The 13,353-nt window shown below is 38.3% G+C and overlaps 1 protein-coding gene across 1 annotated transcript in view; it reads left to right on the forward strand.

Moving 5' to 3' along the window:
- TMEM209 (transmembrane protein 209) overlaps positions 1-10,321 on the forward strand; it is a 26,521-nt gene extending 16,200 nt beyond the window's left edge. Inside the window, exons 10-14 of the mRNA XM_007955397.1 lie at positions 1,104-1,201; positions 1,884-1,998; positions 4,106-4,203; positions 6,053-6,126; positions 10,267-10,321. Coding sequence (XP_007953588.1) covers positions 1,104-1,201; positions 1,884-1,998; positions 4,106-4,203; positions 6,053-6,126; positions 10,267-10,321 — 440 coding nt within the window. The remainder of the gene's footprint in view (positions 1-1,103; positions 1,202-1,883; positions 1,999-4,105; positions 4,204-6,052; positions 6,127-10,266) is intronic.
- The last annotated feature ends 3,032 nt before the right edge of the window (positions 10,322-13,353 follow it).

Consider the following 13,353-nt stretch of genomic DNA (forward strand, 5'->3'; position numbering starts at 1 on the left):
CTGTTTGACTTAAGAGACACCTTCAGCTTTAGTGGGCCGGGAGCAAGAAACAGAGCTGAAACCCAAGGTTGAGGGGCCTTCACCCAGCCCCTAGCGCTGGCACTTTGAACTTGGACTTCTAGCCTCCTAAACTGTGAGAGAATAAATCCTGTTAAAGCCATCCACCTGTAGTATTTTCTGTTAGAGCAGCACTGGAGAACCAAAACAATATGTGAACAAAGCATGCTGTTATGTGCCATCGGGTTGATTCCAACTCATATTAACCCTATAGGGCAGAGTAGAACTGCCCCATAGGGTTTCTTAGGCTGTAATTTTCATGAGAATGGATCACCAGGTCTTTTCTCCTGTAGAGCTACTGGTGGGTCTGAACTACCAACGTTGTGGTTAGCAGCCAGACACTTAGCCATTGCACCACCAAGGCTCCTCAGACGAAGTACATTAAGAATTATTATATATAAAATCCACAAAAGAGTTTAAAGGAATAACTATGAACACTGTGCCTGCCTTGTAAACAATTCTAACATTTGATTTTCTTTCCATATACATACACACGTATCTGTTTATAACTTATTTTTTGCTTTTTATAATTTATTCATTCTTTTTCTGCTGTAATATCTGAAAGTAAGCTGCAGCCATCATTCCTTTTAGCATTTCCTAAAATTGAGAATGTTGTCCCACATAAGCACAATTTATTTATTATATCATGAAAACTAGCAGTAATTCTGTAATGTCATCTGATACACAATTCATATTCAGATTTCCCAGTTGTCCAAAGAATGTTACACAGCCTGTGTTTTCTAACCAGGAAATAGTCCGGGTTCACGCATTTTGTTGTGTTGTTTTATCTTTTTAGTTTTTTTTTCTAGAACAGTTGTAGAATAGTAGTTTTCTTTCCCACTTGACATTTGAAGAATCCAGAATAGTCTTGTCCCACATTTTGGATTTATCTGGTTCTTTTTTCATGGTCATGTTTGACTTGATCTTCTGTATCTCGCATTTCTTTACGGGTCGGATGTCTTGATGATTTTGATGTTTTGAGGATGATAGGCTTCCCTTGTTGTGATCTCTTGCCCTGTTTTGTACCATCCCCTTTGCTGCCCCAGAGCTCTCTCAGGGAGGCTGTATGAGCTCCTTTAGATGGAACAGAGGTGGAGACTTCAAAGGACGCAAGTGGGATACAGACCTGCCCACAGACTCTGCAGTGAGTCCCTACTTTTACTTTATTCTATTTAACATGTTTAAAGTTGGTTTATGTATATTTTATCTTGGCTTTGCTGTTAATTAATTCCATTGGTGTGATGTGCAGTTAATGGAAAACTAGTGATGTCCTGCTTTTTTAGGGTTGCTGTAGAAAAAAAAATGGAGATCTCTAATACTTAGGGGCTAGAAGTGGCGTTTAACACATACATACTGGTAATTCTGTGGCTGCAGTGTTTCAGCTTTTCCTTCTCAGTTTGAAAAAGTTTTATACTTGATTTTCAGTTTGAGAAGGAAACCTTCCTATGAAAGCATACACTAATCTGATGGCAAATGTATCTATTTGAATCGTTCAGTGGATCGTTTGAGTTAAGCCTAGTCTTACCTCTTAAATACACTGACTGCCTTTAAGATTTAAGAGGGGGAAAAGATTCCAATTAATAAATCTCTAATCCTTATAGGAAATAATACTCTAGATTAAAAGAATAGGTATGCTATCTGAATTATGTTTTAGTACTTTTATTCTATAGATTTCACCTTATAAACACGTAGAAGCATTTTGCCAATTTTGTTTTGAGAGAAAATTTTTAATTTGGAGTAGTCATTATGAATACAGATGTTTTAAAAGGGTTTCATCTATGTTAGATTTCTGTGCTGACTTCGAAAAATTGTTTCCTAATCTTTAGATCATCATGCATGTATTCTGCACCTACCTTGATTCCAGATTACCACCACATCCGAAGTACCCTGATGGAAAAACGTTCACTTCTCAGCACTTTGTTCAGACACCAAATAAACCAGGTATAAATTTCTCCTAAGAGAATGAGTTAAGATCTTCACATGAAATATTTTGAGTGTTTTTGTTTTATCCTTTATTTTTCTGTAAATTTTATTTGTTTGGTTACTATTGAGAATATACACAGTAAAACATACACCATTTCAACAGTTTCTCCATGATAATTGAGTGCCATTGACTACATTCTTCATTCTTCGAGTTGTGCAACCTCTCTCTCCCTCCTTTTATAAATCTTCCCTCATTAACAAACACATTGTCCCCTAAGGTTCCTATCTAATCTTTTGAGTTGCTGTTGTCAGTTTGATCCCATATAGATAGTTCTTAAAAGAGCAGGATGCTCCAGGCCAACACTCTTTACTAGGTAAGCTAAACTACTGTTCCATTTTAAGATGACTTCAGGGGATATTTTGATTCAACGTTTAAACATTATCTCAGTTCAGTAGTTTCAGGGGTTCATCCAGCCTCCATGGGTCCAGAAAGTCTGGAGTTCATGAGAATTTGAAATTCTTTTCTGTATTTTCCTCCTTTGATCAAGATTCTTCTATGGAATCTTCAATCAAAATGTTCAGTATGGTAGCCAGGCACCATCCAGTTCTGGTCTTATGGCAAAAGAGGCAATTAGCCACACAGTCCATATCCTCCCCTATTCCTGACTCCATTTCCTCTGTTGTTCCAGGTGAACAGAGAACAATGGTGCCTTGAATGGCCAGTTGGAAGCTTTTAAGACCCCAGGTACTATGCAGCAAACTAGGAGGTAGAACAGAAGCACTAAACATGATACGGGGCCAAATATAGGATGTCCCATGACACAGTGACTCTAAACCAAGAAACCAAATCCCATGAGGTATTTGATTGTACATAAGGAGCTGTGGTAGCATAGTGCCTAAGGCACTTGACTGCTAACCAGAACGCTGGCGGTTCAAACCCACCAGCCACTCCTCAGAAAGAAGGTTGGGCAATCTACTTCTGTAGTGATACTGCCTTCGAAACCCAAGGAGGGGTCGCTATGAGTCAGGTCGGACTCGACAGCACATAACAACAACGACGACAACGCAGCCTCAGCAGCTACTTTTTTTTTCTTTTTCTTTTTTTGGTCATTATAAATGTATTTGTCACACGACTTTGACCAATTCCATTTTCTACAGGTGTGCAACTTAATGACAGCAATTACAGTAATTAACTGTGTAACTATGCCCTTAATCAGTACCATTTTTCCATCACCATTCACCTCTCTCTCCAACCCCTTCTAACCACTAATAATCTTTGGTTTCTTTGATTAAGTGAAGTCATATAGTATTTGTCCTTTTGTGATTGGCTTATTCTGCTCAGCATAATGTCTTCAAGCTCCATCCATACTGTGGCCTATTTCAAGACTTCATTTCTCCTACTAACTGAGTAGCAGTCTATTGCATGTAGGTGCCATTTTGTTTATTCATTCATTTATTGATGGGCATTTACATGGTTGCTACCTTTTGGCTTTGTGAAGAGTGCTGCAGTGAACATTGGTGTGTAGGTCTCTTTTTGACTCTCTGCTTTCAGATCTTTTGAGTATGTACCTAGGAGTGGAATTGCTGGTTATATGGTAGCCCTGTTGTTAGATTTTGAGGAACCACCATACAGTTTTCCACAGCAACTGTACTGTTTTGCATTCTTTTTTTTTTTTTTTTAATGTATTGTGATTTGGGTGAAGATTTACAGAGCAAATTCATTTCTATACAGCAGTTCACATACACTTTGTCTCATGTCATTGACCATGCAACACAATGCAACAGCTCCCCTCCCACTTCCTCCCCATAGTTACCTCTTCCCTCCATACTCTCCTGCCCCCAGAGCTGTCTCCCTGTGCATAAGCAGCCCTTCCTTCTCCCATGATTGTTCTCTCCAGGGTTTGTGTCTACTTGAGGTAAATGTTTAACTCACATGCCTGTACTTTGTTTGGCTGGAAACCACAGGTGTATGTTCAATTCCAGACCTGAAGGGCAGCTAGGGGCTGTAGTCTCAGTGGTTCCACTAGGCTCTATTGGACTAGCAAACCTGGTTCCTGTTTTGCATTCTTACCAGCAATAGATAAGGGTATGTTTTGTATTTTAATGTACACTATTTCCGTTACAGATGTTACAAATGAGAATGTATTTTGCATTTACCAGAGTGCTGTGAATCCTCCCCACTATGAGCTAATCTACCAGCGTCATGTCTACAGTCTGCCGAAGGTACTTCTCTAGGCAGAAGTTAGTATTAGAGGATGTCATAGATGACTTGCTTTGATAATTTTTTAAAATTAGATTCTCTTGTTTATGGAAAAGTTAAACTTTTTAAATTAGAGAAAATGTGTTCCTTGTATATTGTTTTTTAAAACTATTAAAGTAATATATACTTAATTTGGAAAGTATAAAGAAAAAAGAAAAATCACTCATTACATTACACACAGGCAACTACAGTTGTCATTTTGGTGTAGTTCTTTTTGATAAATTTCATTTTGGTCTTTCTAACTTTCTGACGTAATTTTCCATGCCTTTAAAAGTCTTCATAAAAATACTTTCTAATGACCATTAAAAACTTCATCTTAAGATTAGAACATAATTTATTCAGCCATTCCCCTACTGGGCATTTTGGGTGTTTTTAATTCTTTGCTATTCTAAATTTCTAAATACTGCTGAATATTCATCTTTATGCATGAAGCTGCCTGTATTTTAGATCATTTCTTTAGTCCAGAGTTCCAAAAGTGGAATTCTAGTTCACAGTATTTTCAAAGCTTTTAAAATACGTATATTATCAAATTACTTTCTAAAAAGGTCATTATGCCAGTTTACATGTCTGTCCAAATATTTCACTCTCAACTGCAAACATTGTTTCTATTGATGACCTCTTTAATTTTTTTTGTCACTCCAGTCTTTACCAAGACATTTTATATTGGCTGTAATCATAAATTTCATTCTCTGATTCCCAGTAAAAACCAAAAACCAAATTCACTGCCATCGAGTCGATTTCTACTCATAGCAACCCCCACTGGCTTTCTGAGATGGTAAAACTTTACAGATATAGATTGCCCCATCGTTTTTCTGTGGAGCACCTGGTGGGTTTGAACCACCACCTTCTGGTTAGCAACCAAGTGCCTTAGGCACTATGCCACCAGAGCTCCTTCTGACTCCAAATAGGGGATATTAATTTCATTTTTTTCAAGTTTAGCATTGTAACTTTGTAAGTGTATAAATATTTTGATCCATTGACATTCCTGTTTAAATAAACACTTACATCCTCAGATTCTTGAGTAGAAGGACTAAATTAGAGTGAACAGGTAGAAAGTTAATAAATTGAAAAGCTGAATTAGGAGCTATTTTTACAGACCAGCAATTCTGTATAATTTTATGGAGGAAGCGTATGTGCATGTTATAAAGGCTGCCACGCTCAGAATAGCCCACTTCTCCAAAACCAAAGCCACTTGCTGTCCAGTTGGTTGTGATTCATAGTGACCCCATGTGAGAGTAGAGCTGCCCCATAGGGTTTTCTTGACTGTAATCTTGAGTAGAGGAGATTACCAGGTCTTTCTCACTTGGAGTGGCTGGTGGGTTCAAACCACCAACCTTTTGGTTAGCAGCTGAGCACTTAACCATTGTGCTGCTAGAGCCCTTTCTCTTCTTTCTGGGCCGTCATGAATGCTGTTGTCCATGTATGAAACCCCTCAATGTGATCATCTGCTTCTCATCTTTCATACCTCAACTTAAAAGGCTCTTGGGGAGACACATACCTGCCCCATCCCTCCTCCCTTCTGTATCCACACAGTACCTTTGCCCCTCCTCTCCTGACAGTCATCACAGCTTACTGTAACCCTGCTTTACTGCCTGCCCTTCCTGATAGATTGGAAGGTCTTTGATTACATGGATCTGTTACATCTTATTCACCACAGTATTCCCACTCCCTAGCACAGGTAATTCTGTAATCAGAATTATCTAGATTCTGAGTTAGTAGAATGTGAATTAGTAGGCTCTGCATTTACCTACCAGATTGAACCTTTGCTTTAGTTTGGTGTAAATCTTACCATTTTTTTTGTCTTTATTCCAGGGCAGAAATAATATGTTTCATACATTGTTAATGTTCCTCTACATCATAAAGACCAAAGAGTCAGGAATGCTTGGGTAAGTGTTATGCTTTAAAGCTACAAGTACTTCATTTGTTTACTCTTTTTCTTCCTTTGTTAAGATTTTCAGAAGGCAACATCATATACTGAAAAGACTTGTGGTCTGAGTAACAAAAGAAGTATGACTTCTAGTACCAGCTTCACCCTGCAACCAACTAGCTCCGTGACCTTGGGCAAGTCCATCAGCCCCTCAGAACCTCCATTGCCCTATTGGTAAAAAGGCATTTGGATCACATCATTGCCTTTAAAATTGTGTTGCCCAGAGGAGCAACTCTGAGATAGATACATGTCAGGCTCTTGCCACTTGAAAGTAAGAAGAAATACGTGTCAATTTTTGCAGCCTTTGTCTTCCAGGCACATGACCTTCTGCAAAATGTTCACACTTCCAGAGTGAGCTGGTCCCTGTTTTCGGTATTGTTAACTGGGTTGGAAAAGACAGCCACCCAAAATTATTTATTCCCTTAACTCTATAAATACTCAGTAATGAAGCTCAAATATTGTTATAACCAATTCAAAAGTGCTATATTGTTATTTTTTTATTATCCTAAACTTTATTGTATCAAATAATATTTTTAAAAAATTGGACTCCAGTTTCAGTCTGGTTATGCACAGGAGTCTGAAGACTTGGGTTCTGGTTTCTGCTGTGCCCTCCCTAAGTAACGTTAGGTGACAAAATGGAAGGGCAAAAGGCTTGGAATAGAAAATGTCTATAGTCACTCCCAGCTCTGATATGCTGTGCCTCTTGTCAGTTTTATAATTGCGAGGTTATACGTGCTTTAAAACTGTTGGGTGCTGTGCAGGAGCCATTAGCCACATGTGGCGCTGAGCACTTGAAAAATGGCTCGTCCAAATTGAGATGCTCAGTAAGTATAAATATATGTACCAGACTCTGAAGACCTGGTAAGAAAAAAAGAATATGAACTATCTATCTCTTCAATAATTTTATCTGTTGTCTGCACATTGGAATGATACTTTGTATTGCATTAAATGAAATATACATTGATCCTCATTATTCACGGATTCCACCTTTGCAAATTCACTTAATCACTAAAATTTATCCGTAACCCCAAAATTGATGCTCAGGGTGCTTTAGTCATCTGTGGGTATGCGCAGAATGACAAAAAACTTGTGACACCTTACTGGCACATTCCAGCTGAGGTCGAACAAAGGCCCCTTCATGTGTCAGCTCTCGTGCTGTAAACAGATGGCCTTTTGGAGTCTATTTAGTGCCAGGTTTTTCACATTTCTGTGCTTTTGTTGGTGATTCCACTGTTTAACATCCCCAAAGCATAATTTTCACCCAAATCACAATAAAAATTAAAAACAAGAAGCACCTCCCAAGCAGAGTGCTGAAGCGCTGCCTAGTGTTGTGGGGCAAGAAGCTGTGTTGCACCTCATGGTGGAAATAGGTGTGTTAGGGAGCCTTGGTCCAGGCCCGACTTGCATTGCTGTTGATGTGAGTTCAATCTTAATGAGGAGCAATGTATTTTAGATAAGTCTTTAAATAGAAACACGTATAAACCAAGGTTCTGTATTGATTAGTTGATGAAAATGTTGTCACCAGAGACCCGTAGGAACTTAACCCTGTGTTCCCCAAGAGCAGCTGTTCAGTACTTGCTAATTCATTATTTTCAGAGATTTCATAGCACCCTGCTACCACAAATGATGGGAATTGACTGTATTAATTAAAATAATTTTTTATTTTTATTAATTTTTTACATCTCTTCTAGAAAATTTAAAATGACTCACATGGCTTGCGTTGTGACTCACATTCTATTGCTCTTGGACAAGCACCGCTCTAGAGAAAGCAAAGCTATTGTCCTTCCACATAGTAGACACAAAGATTCAAACAAATGAACAGAATTTTGTAAACGTTTGTATTTTCTGTCACACTTTATTTTAATGCAAGGAAAATAGGAAACTCATTTTTGTGATACCTAAACTAACATGGTACTTTTTATTTTCGATTACAAAAATAATACATGAAAAAGAAATAACGCACGCTCACTATCAGAATACAGCAGTAGTACATCAGTGTGTAAACTAGAAAGCACATACTCCCCTCAGCCTTCCCTCCTCACGACACCAAATGGTAACACTGGTAGGAGGATGTTTCCAGACTGGTCCTGGGAATAAGTTGTTTTTGCTTTTTTAAACAAAGATGTAACAAAATGGATTACTCGATAACCTGCTTTTGAATGTTTTGGTTTATCTTAGACATTTTTCCATGTCAGTACAAATACAGATTTTTTTGTAAAATTTCTAGGAATATTTATAAGCATGGGCATGTATACCTTGAGAAAAACATAGTTATCTATACAATATTGTTTGTAATTGTTCACTTATCAGTGTTTCTGACAGGCCATTTTGAAGTGAAAAATTAATTTAGAAACATTTTGAATGAACAACCAATTTTTAAATTTTAATTGAAAATACATCTTTTCCTCTCTAGATCCAAATTGATATTTTGATGCATTAATGATTTACCACGATAGTATGAAGCTTGTGTCCATTGCCATAAACAATTTGTCATATGAGTAAAAATGGAGAAGGTTTAAAAGTACTGAGGAGGGGGTGTCAGTTATTCAGAGGCCAAAAAGAATTGAGGCAGTGTGTGAAGTGCTTGTCGCCTCCTCGTGAGCAGCTTGTATGTGGGAAACAGGGAAACGAACGTTTTTGACTAAACACAATAACGTTCTTTATTTGGTGGTGGGTTTTTTTTTTTTTTTTTTTAACTAAACCAAAAACTTTGAAGTTATTAATCTTTTTAATATTACTGATTAATCTTTTTAATACATCCTAAAATAAAACAATCAAATGGTTAAAAACTACTAGTCTGTAATTTAAAGGAAATAAATGAATGGTTCAAATATGGTCCATTTGGAATCCTGCCCATAAAGCAGCACATTGATCCAAATACATTATCAGAGCAGTGCCAGATATTTATACGTTTACTGGAATGAGATGAATGTTTTACTTCCAAAAAAGGGAAAATCTAGACAGAATTGATTGCACAGTAATTTAAATGCTCTGTTCAGCGAAAGACACTATAACTAAAGTTTAAAGCTAAATAACAAATAGTTGCAACTTATATAGCAAACACAGGTTAATATCTGTCATGTATAAAGAACACATAAATTAATTACAAAAGAAAGTACATAGAAAAATGGGCTAAGTCATGAATAGGCAATTCACTAAAAAGTTTTGTGCAGATGGCCAGTAAATATAGACAGTTGCTTAACCTCTTGTAAACCAGCACAGATCAAAGCACTCTGTCAAACCAAAGTTGATACATAGTGCTGGTCAGTGTGAAGAAATGAGGAAAACAGTTAACCTTTTTGAAGTATATTTGGTAATATGTCTATATTTTTACTATTTCATCAAAGGTAATATGCAGTTTAAAAAGCCATATAGTGCCCACACTTCATGACAAAAAAATGGCAGTTGTCTGTATTCCCCACTTCACTTCCCAGAAGCAACCACTTTAAGTGTTTTCCTTCTAATAGTCACTTCCTTGTTCCAAACAACAGATACGTGCTCTTTTGTTTCTTCAGGTTGGAGCACTGTCTGCGGATTCGCTTTGTTAAGTAATCTCTCTCCCTAGTCCTCTTCTCTTCCTCCCACGCTTTCAGTACATTATGCTCCTGTCTAGAATAGAAGTAAATTGTTTATTTGGCATACTCGGTGTCCTTTGGTTTAAGATACAGTAATGACACACTCATAGATTCATTAAAGCATCCCTAATAATTTGTGAACCACTAATTCAGATGAGTTAGGCTACATTCTCTTAAGAGAGAGAGCATCTCGATGGCCTCCACTTGGTACATTTAATTTGCACTTCAACCTTCTCACTAAAATTTGTTTTGTCTGCACTCTCTGTTATCTGGTGTAATAGTTGTTAAAGTCCACTCCATAAACCCATTTATTCTGAATTTGGGTCTTAAGCACAGTGTTAGTCAAGGTAGTAATTTCTGTTAGGAGAATTCATTTAATAAACCTGTGTAACACAATTCATTGCAGAATAGCATTAAACGTCATCAAACATAATCCTTGTAAAGTCTTGTTTTAGTTATTAGGAAAAACTTTAAATGCTTTGCAATCAGTTCCATTAAAACTTTTTTTTTTTTTCTTTTTATAGGAGAGTTAATCTTGGACTATCCGGTGTGAATATTTTGTGGATTTTTGGCGAGTAGTGGGTCATTTAGTAGTTCCACACATTTGGATTTTTAGTTGAACAAGAAGTTGTTGAATCTAAGCGTCTCTTAGTAACCGCCTCTTCTGGGTGTATGTTACAGACTCTTAGATTTTACAAAAAATGAGCTATTATGAAACTTGATTGTAGAAATACGTCCTATACACGCCTCACCAAGCCATACTACCTTCGATTTTAGATCACATTTCAGATTTTGTTGACCAACAGCAGCATCTGTCTTCCTTAATTAAATGAAAGTTCTTTTCTGTAGCCTTACATGGCTGCTTCTACCACAGAATGTTCCAGTCATGTCATTTAGTGTAAATACCAAAAAGAGAAAGGCAAATTACTTATTTCATATTTGTATCTCTTTATTTCCCCAGTCTTCTGACAGTCAGCCCAAGGTTTGTCTGCAAGGAAATGAGATTAACTGCTAAGTGATATATTTTTAGATACTGTTAAAGGGTGTGCATGTTGGCATTAATGGATTCAGTTGAGCTGGTCGAATTTATTTGTTTGGCTCTGAGGACAGCAAGGAAAGTGTTCACTGTTTTAGCTTGAACAACTCCCTGTCACTATTCAGTTACTTTAATAGTGTTTCTCTTTAAGAACACAGTGATGTCCTATCTCAGATTGTTGGATATATGTAGAGTGTCCAGAGTGAGGAGTTAGCAAGGGTGTCAGTTTTGCTTGGCTCCCCATCTGTATGTCTGGGTAGCAGCTCTGAGGCTAGCAACTGTACATAAAACCAGCATCTTCTCAATAACTCTGTGTCAGCCTTCTATTGGCATCCCATTTTGCATCATTTGTAAATTCTGATTTTCAAAAAGTTGTTCCTGTTTTTTATAAGTCAGATATCCAAAGGGAAGGAAGATGTTATGACTTCCTGTCTTTTAACTGTTTTTTATGAATGTTAAATATATTTGTTATGATATTTTAGAAGAAAGTATCAATTAAACATGGTAAATATAAACTCACTGCTGTTGAGTTGGATCCCTCATAGTGACCCCCTCCTTGGGTGTCCAAGGTAGTATCACTATGGAAGTAGATTGCCCAACCTTCCTTCTGAAGAGTGGCTAGCGGGTTTGAACCACCAGCCTTCTGGTTAGCAGTCAGATGCCTTAGGCACTATGCCACCAGAGCTCCTAATTCAAAGCTAGCTATCAAAAATATACAAAATATAGTAAATGTATATGTAAAAACAGTAGGAGTATGTGCTGGGAAAAGAAAAAAAAAATGTTTGTTTGCATACTAAGTCCAGTGTGGGTTACTATACTCTGAGTAGCTTTCCTAGAGTAACTTTTCTTTATGAATGTTTGCATTAACTTGTACTTAAATAAGTTATGTAGCTTTTAAAAAAAATACTTTGGTGAATTTGTGCACTTCAGGATGGTTGTGCACTGCAGATACAGTAGATCTTTTGGTCCCTGTGTTGAAATGAGCATATTGTACCTGCCCAAAACAAAACCAAACCCACTGCCACCAAGTTAATTCTGACTTACAGTGACCCTACAGGACAGAGAACTGCCCCATAGGGTTTCCAAGGCTGTAAATCTTTACAGAAGTAGACTGCATCATCTTTCTCCCATGGAGCAACTGGGGGGCTTCGAACCTCCAACTTCGTGGTTACCAGCTGAGTGCTTTACCACTTCACTGCCAGAGCTCCTATGTTATGCCTACTTTTCTCTTATTAAATATCATTTATAGGCTATTTGTCACAAGTTTTTCTTTTCATTGCTTGATTTATCCTTGGTGGGATCAAATATATTTATCGTCTAGATTTATGTTCATGTATCATTTATCAGTTTTTCCCCTCTTAAGCTAGGTGTATTTTAAGGGCATACTGAAGTATTTAAATTCTCATTTAGTTCCTACTGAGACATAGAAAAGCTATGTTGCTTGGCTTTCTCACACTAATACGTACATACTTTAAACTGGTGTTTTAACAGTGATGACATCCTGCATGTAGGGTGCCACTTCTACACTGAGCTTTGCCATAGAAATCCTTTAGATGTGGGTGCTGCTAAGTGACTGCTCTCTGGTCCTCTGAGTCACTGGATATGCTGCTCCTTAGAGATCGAGTCCACTGCCTGGCTCCACATAGCCCCTCTCTGCATTTGAGTCCCAGTGCATCACTGACTGTGGCTTCTCTCCCGGGCCTTGGTGGTCCATTCCAGTTGCCAGTCAGACATTTCCTCTTGCATCCTGCAAACTATCCGTCTGAAACTGAGTCCACATCTGCTGAACAGCTCCTTCTTCCCGCACGCCTTTTTCTGCTCATTGTGCTACCAGTTGCCCACGCTCAAAACTCTGGTGTCATCTCTGATTCCTTGAGCTCCCTGGGTCCCCAGTCCAATCAGTCAGCAAGCGTCATCCATTCTTTCTTTACAATGTCTCTTGCAGCTGTCCCTCTCCATTCCTGTCACCACCACTCTCATTTACACCCTTATCAACTCACACAGGACTACTGCACCGGCCCAATTAATCTCACAGCCTCCTAATTGTTTCATGCTCCCAGGCTTTCCAATTCATCCTACACATTCACTTCAAATTCATCTTCCTGCAACACCTGTTTGATGGTTTCATTCCCCTGACGAATTCCTTAGCCTGACATTTAAAGCCCTCCACAATCTGGCCCAGCCTGGCCTCATCCCCCCAGTTCTTGGCTCTAGCCCGCACAGGCTGCTCCCTGCTTGCTGGGCTCTCTGCTTGCTGCCTGCTGCTCATCCTGATCGCTCTCTGGGGACACCCCCTCCCACTGAACAGCATGCCCAGGCCTGGAGACTTTGCTCTAATTAAACCTGCCATTTGGAGCAGGTCCTGAGTGCTCCAGCTGGAAGGCGGTACACCCTGGAGTGATGAGGTCTGTGCCATCACTTTGGTGCTTAGCAGCCACTAGAATGAATTCACAAGTGACTTGTGGCCCCTTGCAGTGGTTCCTCACATTTTGTCTCATCCTCACAAAAGAACTGATTTGATTTTGTCCTGTTCTTCAGGAAGACTTGATGACTAAAATCATGAAATCAAACGACA

This window comes from Orycteropus afer, unplaced genomic scaffold (assembly GCF_000298275.1).
Source record: "Orycteropus afer afer isolate SDZICR_OR568_19922 unplaced genomic scaffold, OryAfe1.0 scaffold00501, whole genome shotgun sequence".
Classification (NCBI taxonomy): domain Eukaryota; kingdom Metazoa; phylum Chordata; class Mammalia; order Tubulidentata; family Orycteropodidae; genus Orycteropus; species Orycteropus afer.